Source organism: Grampus griseus, assembly GCF_964374135.1.
Source record: "Grampus griseus genome assembly, chromosome: 11".
Classification (NCBI taxonomy): domain Eukaryota; kingdom Metazoa; phylum Chordata; class Mammalia; order Artiodactyla; family Delphinidae; genus Grampus; species Grampus griseus.
Window position 1 is genome coordinate 30,865,501 of NC_139005.1, and position 12,007 is coordinate 30,877,507.

General features: G+C 33.5%; 1 protein-coding gene across 1 annotated transcript in view; it reads right to left on the bottom strand.

Moving 5' to 3' along the window:
* The window catches only part of SLC2A13 (solute carrier family 2 member 13), a gene marked incomplete at both ends in the record, with an annotated part of 424,910 nt that overhangs the window by 73,377 nt on the left and 339,526 nt on the right, over positions 1 to 12,007 (bottom strand). The window contains one exon of the mRNA XM_082665776.1: positions 10,921 to 11,046. Coding sequence (XP_082521902.1) covers positions 10,921 to 11,046 — 126 coding nt within the window. The remainder of the gene's footprint in view (positions 1 to 10,920; positions 11,047 to 12,007) is intronic.

A 12,007-nucleotide genomic window follows, 5' to 3' on the forward strand; every position in this document is an offset into this window, starting at 1 on the left:
AAGTTCCTTAAAAAACTACAAATAGAACTACCATAAGACCCAGCAATACCACTATTGGGCATATACCCTGAGAAAACCATAATTCAAAAAGAGTCATGTACCAAAATATTCATTGAAGCTCTATTTAAAATAGCCAGGACATGGAAGCAACCTAAGTGTCCTTGAACAGACGAATGAATAAAGAAGATGTGGCACATATATACAATAGAATACTACTCAGTCATAAAAAGAAACGAAATTGAGTTATTTGTAGTGAGGTGGATGGACCCAGAGTCTGTCATACAGAGTGAAGTAAGTCAGAAAGCAAAAAAGAAGTACCGTATGCTAACACATATATACGGAATCTAAGAAAAAAAAAAGTCATTAAGTACCTGGGGGTAAGACGGGAATAAAGACAGAGACCTACTACAGCATGGACTTGAGGATATGGGGAGGGGTAGGGTAAACTGTGATAAAGTGAGAGAGTAGCATGGACATATATACACTACCAAACGTAAACTAGATAGCTAGTGTGAAGCAGCCACACAGCACAGGGAGATCAGCTCGGTGTTTTGTGACCACCTAGAGGGGTGGGATAGGGAGGTGGGAGGGAGGGAGACGCATGAGGGAAGAGATATGGGAACATATGTATATGTATAACTGATTCACTTTGTTATAACGCAGAAAGTAACACACCATTGTAAAGCAATTATAATCCAATAAAGATGTTAAAAAATTGTAGAAAGAATAAAAAAAAAGTTACAAAAAATAAAAAGCAAAATTGTGAGGCTACCATCACCTTGATATGAAAACCAGACAAAGGTATCACATAAAAAAGAAAATTACAGGCCAATATCACTGATGAACATAGATGCAAAAATTCTCAACAAAATACTAACAAACCAAATGCAACAATACATTAAAAGGATCATACACCATGATCAAGTGGGATTTATCCCAGGGATGCAAGGATTTTTCAATATTCACAAGTCAATCAATGTGATACACCACATTAACAAAACGATGAATAAAAACCATACAATCATCTCAAATAGATGCAGAAAAAGCTTTTGATAAAATTCAACATCCATTTATGGTAAAAACTCGCCAGAAAGTGGGCATAGAGGGAACATACCTCAACATAATAAAAGCGATATATGACAAACCCACAGATAACATCATAGTCAATGTTGAAGAGCTGAAAGCATCTCCTGTAAGATCCGGAACAAGACAAGGATGTCCACTCTCATCACTTTTATTCAACATAGTTTTGGAACTCTCAGCCACAGCAATCAGAGAAGAAAAGGACTCCAAATTGAAAAGGAAGATGTAAAACTGTCACTATTTGCAGATGACATGATACCATACATAGAAAATTCTAAAGGCACCAGCAGAAAACTACCAGAGCTCATCAATGAATTAGGTAAAGATTCAGGATACAAAATTAATATACAGAAATCTGCTTCATTTCTATACACTAACAATGAAATATCAGAAAGAGAAACTATGGAAACAATCCCATTTACCATCACATCAGAAAGACAAAAAGCTAGGAATAAATCTCCCTAAGGAGGCAAAAGGCCTGTACCCTTAGAACTATAAAATGCTGATGAAAGATACTGAAGACCACATAAACAGGTGGAAAGATACACCGTGTTCTTGGATTGGACAAATCAACATTGTTAAAATGACCATACTACCCAAGGCAATCTACAGGTTCAGCGTAATCCCTATTAAATTACCAATGGCATTTTTCAGAGAACAGGAACAAAAAATTTAAAAAATTTTATGGAAACACAAAAGACACCGAACAGCCAAAACAATCTTGAGAAAGAAGAATGGAGTTAGAGGAATCACACCCCCCGACTTCAGACTATACTACAAAGCTACAGTCATCAAAACAGTATGGTACTGGCACAAAAACAGACACATAGATCAATGAATGGAACAGGATAGAAAGCCCAGAAATACACCCACATGCTTATGATCAATTAATCTACAACAAAGGAGGCAAAAATACGCATTAAAGAAAAGGCAGTCTCTTCAATAAGTGGTGCTGGGAAAACTAGACAGCTATATGTATAAGAATGAAATTAAAACATTCTCTAATACCATATACAAAAATAAACTCAAAATAGATTAAGGGCCTAAATGTAAGACAGGATACTATAAAACTCCTAGAGGAAAACATAGGCAGGACACTCTTTGACATAAATTGCAGCAATATTTTTTTGGCTCTGTCTCCTAGAGTAATGGAAACAAAACCAAAAATAAACAAATGGGACATAATTAAATTTAAAAGCTTTTGCACAGTAAAGGGAACTATAAATAAAACGAAAAGATAATCTATGGAATGGGAGAAAATATTTGCAAACCATGTGACTGACATGGGATTAATTTCCAAAATATACAAACAGCTCATGCAGCTCAATATCAAAAAACAAACAACCCAATCAAAAAATAGGAAGTAGACCTAAACAGACATTTCTACATAGAAGACATACAGATGGACAACAGGTACATGAAAAGATGCTCAACATTGCTAATTACTAGAGAAATGCAAATCAAACCAGAATGAGGTACGACCTCACACCAGTCAGAATGGCCATCATTAAAAAGTCTACAAACAATAAATGCTCTGAGAGGGTGTGGAGAAAAGGAAACCCTCCTACATTGTTAGTGGGAATGTAAACTGGTGCAACCATTATGGAGAACAGTACGGAGGTTCCTTAAAAAACTAAAAATAGAGTTGCCATATGATCCAGCAATCCCACTCCTGGGAGTATATCCAAAGATAACTCTAAATTGAAAAGATAAATGCACCCCAGTGTTCACAGCAGCACTATTTACAATAGCCAAGACAAGGAAGCAAACTAAATATCCATTGACAGATGAATGGATAAAGAAGATGTGGTATATATACGCAATAGAATACTACTCAGCCATAAAAAAGAGTGAAATAATGCCATTTGCAGCTTCATGGATGGACCTAGAGATTATCATAGTAAGTGAAGTATGTCAGACACAGAAAGACAAATATCATATCACTTTTATGTGGAATCTAAAGAAGTGATACAAATGAACATATTTACAAAACAGAAAGAGACTCACAGATGTAGAAAACAAATTTATGGCTACCAAAGGGGAACTTGGGATTAACAGATACAGACTACTATATATAAAATAGATAAACAATAAGGACCTACTATATAGCACAGGGAACTATATTCAGTATCTTGTAATAACCTATAATAGAAAAGAATCTGAAAAAGAATATATATATGTACAATTGAATCACTTTTCTCTATACCTGAAAGATTACAAATCAACTCTACCTCAAAAAAATAAAAATTATAAAAATTTAAAAAAGCAAAATTGATTAAAAGTATCCTGTTATATTCTCTGTTACTTCTCTCTATAGATAAAATATATGCTAGCAAAAATTAATTTTGAACTATATTGTTATTAGTTTAGTAGCAGAGCTTGAGGATTTTAAATCCCTAATATGAATAACTAACAAAAATATCAATCTTGTACATGAATAATTAAGATACTGATATAGTTTGTTAATGATAAAATAAATTCCTTTTTCTAAATGCAAAATCGATATATGTCTTTAAAAATTAAAAAAGAAGAGGTGATAAAGGGAAAATCCCCTTTTTGCTATTTGGCCTACTTCTGTAATACACCTGATCTTATACTGTCACCATAGATATATTGCTTCCCTAGCATACCAATGAATGTTTGGAGGAAATTTGCTGAATACTTCTTCCAATAATTATTAAAAAGTATTTTTCATGTAGTATGACTACAAGCAATATGCAGTATGCATATTTGGAGTACATGGTTAATTTTTATTTTTTAAACTTTCTTAGTGTTTTAATTAATGAGTACCAGGTAAACATTTAACATTGTTTATTAAAAATCACATCATTCTCATTTTTCCTTTAGAATGAATGTAGAAGATATCACTAAAATGAAATAATGGGAACATCATATCCTCTCATTTGTAACTTTGTTACTTTCAAACCCTTATATATTTTCTGGTGATGGCAGACTTTTCCATTTTTGTTATTTAATGATTATTGACTGAATGGTAAGGCACTGAGGAATTTAAAATACTGCAGGATACAGACATTGGAATTTATAATCTAAAAGAGAAGATACATCCAAACTCAAATCACTATCACATAAGACAGTATAATTATAAGTAATACAGGTAAGTGCTAGAGGGGACAACAGGGGATATAATAAGCATTGTTCTCTGGGGCTAATCAGAGAGATTGCAAGGAAAAAGTGATACCTGATCTGGGCAAAAAATAATGCTTAGAAGTCAGAGTCAGAGATTCAAAAGAGGGAGAAGGAGGGTAAATCCTAGGCAGAAAACACAGCATGAGGAAAGGCAAAGCGATCAGAAATCATAATGGATATTAGGGTGATAGCAGGGGGTTTCGATTGACTAGACTTCTGTGTGGGTAGCTGGGAAGACAGGCTGGGTGTTGTATCAGAGTGCAGATTTGAGAAAAATATCTGCTGAATCAATACAATAAACCAGACATTCAGTGCAAGTTAGAACAATGAATTGCCAAATAAGGATCTATCTGGCTATTTTGGTGTGCCTAATTACAGAGCGAAAATGTTGTATTATAGGAAGCAAATACTGAATCAGCACATTAAGAAAGTATCCCTAATTAACAATACTTTTAAAGAGTCAGAATATTTGAAGTACCAGAATAGATTATTTTTGTTTTTGTGTGTATAGAAAGCCAGGAGAGATGGAGGTGCATGAATAGACACAGATAAATAAATAGAAAGTATTCTAATGCACTTATCTGTTAGGAAATGCTTATTCTAGTCTAGAAAATGTGTTATTGACAAATGTAAGAAAAATAAAAATTGTTACAGGATATTTACTACTTATATGTGTGCAGAACATTACATTTTTATGAGTTTCTTCAGAAATACTCATTTTAAGTTCATAAAAACCATACCGCTGTGGATAAAAGGGAACCCTCAAATGTTGGTGGGAATGTAAATTGGTGCAGCCACTTTGGAAAACAGTATGGAGGTTCCTTAAAAAACTAAAAATAGAGCTACCACGTGATCAAGCAATCCCACTCCTGGGTACATATCCAGAAAAAATGAAAACTCTAATTTGAAAAGATATATGTACTCCAGTGTTCATAGCAGCACTATTCATAATAGCTAAGACACAGATGCAACCTAAATGTCCATTGACAGATGAATGGATAGAGAAGATGTGGGGTGTGTGTGTGTGTGTGTGTGTGTGTGTGTGTGTGTGTGTGTATAGACATATATATATACACATACACACGCATATATATATATACATACACACAATGGAATATTGTATGTTATATTGTATATTAGGAGTATGGGATTAACAGACACAAACTACTATACATAAAATAGACAAGCAACAAGGATTTACTGTATAGCACAGGGAATTATATTCAATATCTTGAATAACCTATAATGGAATATTACCTGAAAAAAATAACTGAATCACTGTGCTATACATCTTAAACTAACACAATATTGTAAATCAACTATACTTCAATAAAAACAAATAAAAAACAATATTGTTCAACACAGCAATTATATTATTCCCGTTTTACAGATGAAGACTGGGGCTCAGAGAGGCCCAAACTGTCCCAGTGCCAATGATGAGGGAAATGATAAAAGCTCAAATTTGAAGCCAACTCAAAAATGTGCATCTTTCTTCTACCCAATTGTTGCTTCCCTAAAAGCAATGGACTTACTGGCTTTTTGACTTTGAGAAAGTAATTCAGACCCTCTAAGCCTCACTGTCTTCATCTGTACAATGGGAATAAAAATCACACTTCACAGAGGTATCAAGCTGGTTCTGGAAAGTTATGTTTTTTCTAGGAAACTATTTTATCTGTTTCCAAATGCACTGGACAGCATTATTCATAATATTCTCTTATGAATTTAAAAATCTTTACTATCTTTATATGCCCTTTTTCCTCATTCTAAATACTGTCTGTGCCTTCTCTCTCTTCTTAACCAGTATTGCCAGAGTTTTCTCCATTAAATTTGTCTTCTCTAAGAACCAACTTTTGTTTTTGGATCTTCTCTAGTATTTCTTTGCTTTGCATTATTTTTTCCTCTTGTCTTTTAATTTCCATCCTCTGCTTACTCTACAGACTAACTCTGTATTCTAGCTCTCACTTCTTGTGGATCTTGTCCGTTACTAATTTCAGTGTCCTGGTTTCCATTATGATTCCTTCTTAACTCATTAATTAATTTGAAGTTTTTTTTTTTAAGTTTACAGACTAAAGTAAAAGACGTGATAAATATCTTTCTATTGCTTTGCAGTGTTATCACTGAAAAGACATTTTGCACAATACTGATTATCTGGATTTACTTAGAATTTATTGGAATTTACATTTATATAAATTTATTCTTTGTGCTTGAATATGGTAAATCTTCATAAGTGTTTTATGTTTGCTTGAAAAGAATGAAGTTCTCTATGTGTTAGGTTCATTATTTAACTCTTACATCAAGCTTGTTATTAAGTTTTCCAAATTCTCTAACCTCTGCTATTTTTTGTCTTCTTGATTGAGCACTTATCTAATTTTTTCCACTCCTTTATTTCCAGTCTTTCAATGACTGTCTCTTGTAAACTGCAAATAACTGCATTAAAAAAATCTAGTGCGAGGAACTTTGTCTTTAATAGGTATGTTTAATTGAGTTATTTTCACTTTAATAACAGGTACATTTACATGTAACTAATTTTGCTGTTTTTTTTTTTCTTTTGGTGGTTTCTCTTAACCATGTTTTTTTCCTGTAATCTTCCCCTTTTCCTGTCTTTATTAGTTTGATTCATTCTCTTTTTTCTCTCTGTACTAGTATATATCTTTAAGAGATTATACTTATATTTTTAACACCTATATTTAACAAGTTGCAAACTAATTATAATCTCCATTTCCTTCTGAAAACAAACCAAAGAATATAGAGGGCTTTTTTTTCCCCCCCAAAGTTCCCATACCACATTCTATGTTATTTATCTAGAAGTTCAGCTTTCCAAGTTTTTTTTTTTTTTTTTACAAAATTTACCTAAGTATAACATTTGTTATATATGTATATATATGTGTATATATATACACACACACATACATACCCATATACCGCACAAATCATAAGTGTGCAGCTTTCAGTATAATCGAAAAAATTATACTATTTCCTTTTTTTCTTTTAAACATATTAACGTCTCTTAATTTTTTTTTTTTTTGGTAATACAAGTTTCTTTCGGTATTCATTCTTCCATATGTCACACTTGGTGGCTTTCTTTTCTTCATAAATTGATGTAGTTTAAAATTTTTGACTATCTCATATTTGCTTTCCATGGAAGTCTCATGTGTCCTGGATTCTGACAATTGCATGTTTCTTTCTGAGTTAGCTCTATAGATGTCTCCAGTCTGGGACCCACTTTTTCACTCTTCATGTTTCTCCTATGGTTCCCCCTTCACAAAGGCAGTGTGAAATTATAAGCCATATTTCCCCACAGTAAATGCTCCTGGTTTTGCTTTCTCATGTGTGACGCTATTTCTATTCAAGGTCCCAAGTGGGCCACAGAGAATTTAGCAGCTTGCCTAGCCTAGGCCAACATTTTCTTGTCTCTGTTTCAGAGCCTAGGTAGCCCATCATAGCTCCAGAGTCAAGACATGCACCTTTGTCTTCTCAGCACCTAAAACACTAGCCTCTCACCCTTTAGGCTGGCTTCTGTTCTGATATTCCCATGGGCTGCTGGGTTTCCACATGGGCTCACTGCTCTCATTCTCATTGGTGGCACGTGGGCATTTCTCTCAAGTTCAGCTGTGAATTAAACCTGTATTTGCCTGTGTGTGGGATGCATGTAGGAGGTACCGAGGATGATGGACAGGAGGAGGTTTTCTATCAGCTAAGTATACTATATTTTCTAGAAGTATGTTAAATGATTTTAACATGGATTTTCCTTTTTAAAAGTTTTAATTGTAAAGTACGCATTACATAAAATTTACCATTTTAAGTAACCATTTTAAATTTTAATCATTTTTTATTGCACAGTTCAGTAGTGTTAAAGCATATTCACCTTAGTGTGCAAGCAACCTCCAAAACTCATTGCATTTCCAAAACTGAAACTCTATACCCATTAAACAAACTCCCTATTTCCTTCTTGCCCCTGCCTATGGCAACCACCATTCTTCTTCCTGTCTCTATAAACCTGACTACTCTAGGTACCTCATATTAGTGGAGTCATATGGTATTTGTTCATTTCACTTATCATCATGTCTTCAAGGTTCATTCATGTTGTAGTAGCCAGAATTTCTTTCCTTTAAATATGAATAATATATCATTGTTTGTATATAGAGTTTGTTTATCCATTCATCCGTCAAATGACACTCGAGTTGCTTCCATCTTTTAGCTATTGTGAATAATGCTGCTATGAACATGGGTACTCAAATATAACTTTAAGACCTTGCTTTCAATTCTTTTGGACATATACCCAGAAATGGAATTGTTAAATGATATATAATTCTGTCTTAAAATACTGTTTTCCAGACTGGTTGCACCATTTTACATTCCTATCCACAGTGCATACAGTTTCTAATTTTTCCACATGCTTCACAACAATTGTTGTTTTGTTTTTGTTGTTGTTTTTTATCCTAAGGGGTCTGAGGTAATATCTCATTATAGTTTTGACTTGCATTTCCCTAATGATTAGTGATGCTGAACAGTTTTTCATGTGCTTGGTCATTTGTATATCTCTTTTGAGAACTAAATGATTAAAAAAAACTTTTGATTGAAATATAACTACATAGATATAGAAAAGCATGCTGATTGACTTAAAGTTTTGTTTCCAACTAATTATAGTTGATTATATGGACAAATGGTTTTCATTATGTTGAGATAATTCAGAGTACATCAAAATCAGCATACTATCCTCATCATGAATGGTATTATCATTTTACCTGGTGTCTTCTCAGGAAACAGCTACGATTAGAGATCTTAGCTTCTGTCTATGAATTGCCTCAATACTTGACTCTAGAACATCTAGAAATAGTATATCTCAAATATGAATCCAAGGTAATGGTAGATTTTACCCTGAAAATTCCATCCTAGGTAACTGCATAAAATCTGTTAACCAACTAATAAACAAAAATATAGTGAATGCTATTTTACCTACAAATGGAAAATCTGTTGTAGGAATTTTTCATGGTTAACATATCCTGCATTTTTTGCTTTCTTTCTAGAACAGATTGAGGCAAGCCACCACAGTGGGCAAGCTAGGAGGAGGGTTGTTGCTCAGCACAGAGAAGAGTGAGAAAACCAGTTTTTTTTTTCGGGGGGGACGGGCAGTAAAGAATTTGAGGTTATTCTAAGAATAGTCCACAAACATGAAAGTTCTTTGTATATTTTGTTTAGTTCTTTGTATTTTTCCTACTTGGGTATTATCTGTTTTCACTTTTCTCTAGTAGTGTGTGTAACCAAGGAATAATGGTACAAAAATATAAATAAAATCTAAGAATAAGTTGAAATAAAAGAAGTAATACACATTTCTATTAAAAAGTTGTACAATTTGTTATTTGCAAAAAGAACAAGACTCTTATTTTGAGACCTCTGACCTCTAGACCTTCTACTGAGGAAGAGAGAAACATCTAATTTTAGCGTCCCCTTACCATCAGTAGACATTTCTCTTAAGTTTGTAAATTAATTCCATGAAATACAGGAAACTACATACACAGATTTCATAATGTTCATAATTCTTGACTGGTAACTTTCAGGTTTTTTCTATTGAAAAAAATCATAAGGATTTTGATAAAGGATTAGGATTTTACAGGATAAAGCTGTAAACTATTACATCTAAAAATATTTAATCAATTAACTTCCTAATAAAGCTTGACTGATGAAAAGTATGTGCTGGGTCTTTTAAAAGAAGCTCTTTCATGTTTTCATTTTAAGTAATAATTGCATTTCTTTTACATATTTCTTTTTAATCAGTGTATTTAAAATGTGGTCTGGATTTTCACTCAACTACCATATAATTTATTTCTACTTCTTTGGAGTAATTCCCTAATAAAATGATTAATGACAACAGCATAATGATTAATAATGATATATTATACTTCGTGGCTCCTAGGAGATACAAGCACTTTATTACAGATTTCATTGCCTTCATCAGTATTAGGAGACAGAATGAGAGGATACTATTCTTTTTATGAGAATTTAAAACATAAAAGAGGTTAAAGCCATGTCAAATAATACTTACATGTTTTTGTGTCCATGAATATGAATATTAGTTCATATTTGTTCTATACTAATATTTCTTTTATGTGCCTACTATAAACCAATGTGATTTGTCAAAAAGAGAAAAGGTTTATACTTTCTCATACTTGCCTATAATTACCAACTTTATCCTTATTTTGTTTAATTTCTCTGACTTCCAGGAAAGTACTAAAAGAATAAAAGAATTTAAAGTGATAATAATTCATTTTGACTTGACAATTTTCTGTCTTTCACTTAAGTTTGGGAGTTTGGAAATTATTAGTATAATTTAAAAATACCCAGCAGGAGAAACTGCCTTGGCAATATTTAGAAATACCTGCCTCAAGATCCAAAGTCATGTAGCTTATTAGGACAACGCTGGGTCTGAAATTTGGATTTCCTGAAGTCTAGGCTAGAGTTTATATTCTAAGTTTGTGAAACATACAGTTGCAATGTTGTCTACCCACACTCATCAGAATATGCTGCAAAGTAATGTAGTTATAAAGACCAGTTTCAAAGATTCTTTAAAAGAAGACCAATTTAAAAGAAGTAGAGTCATTGACTGTAACTGCAGTCATTCTGTAAGTTTAAAAATAAGACTCATTCTGAAATTTTATTGTATATTCTTATGGTATATACTGAGCTACGTACCTGCCCCAGGCTGCCTCGTTTGTAGATGCTTTATTAACTGGAACACAGGAGGAGTCACTGACGGCTGATTTATTCATCTTATAGCAGAAACCGCAGTCTGGATCCAACATACATTCATTACAGTAACTGTAAAATGAAACGAGTTGTAGTCATGTTCAGAGACAACTGCTGCTCAGTCAGTACACAATATGTGCTCCCCTGCATTTTCCACTTTACTTTGTAGTAAGCTTGGGGCCATGGCACTTGTTTTGGTCATGGCAAATGACATGTGCTGAGGCAGGTGAGAGCTGGCTGGTCTCTTCCATCTCTCCCTCCTCTGGTTGCAGCAACTTTGGAAACTACTTTGAGATGGAGGATTGGATGTGCAATATTGGATGTAGAAGAACCCCTGTCTATCTACAGCAAATATACTTTTGTTTTCCTAAGCCACTGAGATTTGTTACTGGAGCATGGACTGGTCCATTTTGAACCAGCTGCCTGGTTCCAAACTGTACCAAAGCATTTATTTCTCTTAAATGTCTCCATCATGTACCATATCTTCTAAAAAATGGAATTTTCCCCTAATATATATCATGAAATAGAAAATTCAAAGAATGAAAAAAATTATATCTAGAGAAAAAAGTTAAAAAATAAAAATGCCACCACCCAAATAATGGTCACTGTTAACATCTTGGTGGACATCTGTATTTTTAATAAATATATATTGAAAATCAACTATGTTGTATGCTTAATTAAAAGAAGCTGTAACCTTTCAAAATTGTATAATTTTTTTTTATTTTTTAGGCTGCACCATGTGGCATGTGGGATCTCAGTTCCCCGACCAGGGATCAAACCCAGGACCCTGCACTGGGAGCACAGAGTCTTAACCACTGGACCACCAGGGAAGTCCCTAAAATTTTTTTTTAAAGAGAAAAGAAAAAAAAAGTTGGTGTAGGGAAAAAGGCTAACATTTCTCTAAGTTAATTACATCCACTGATTGGATTACAGAGCCATAATCAATTAATCATTGCTCACCTAACAGCAGTATCCTAAATGCAGGAAAATTTTAAAGAGGCAAAATCCTTTAGAGGGCAGGGTTTTCCAACAT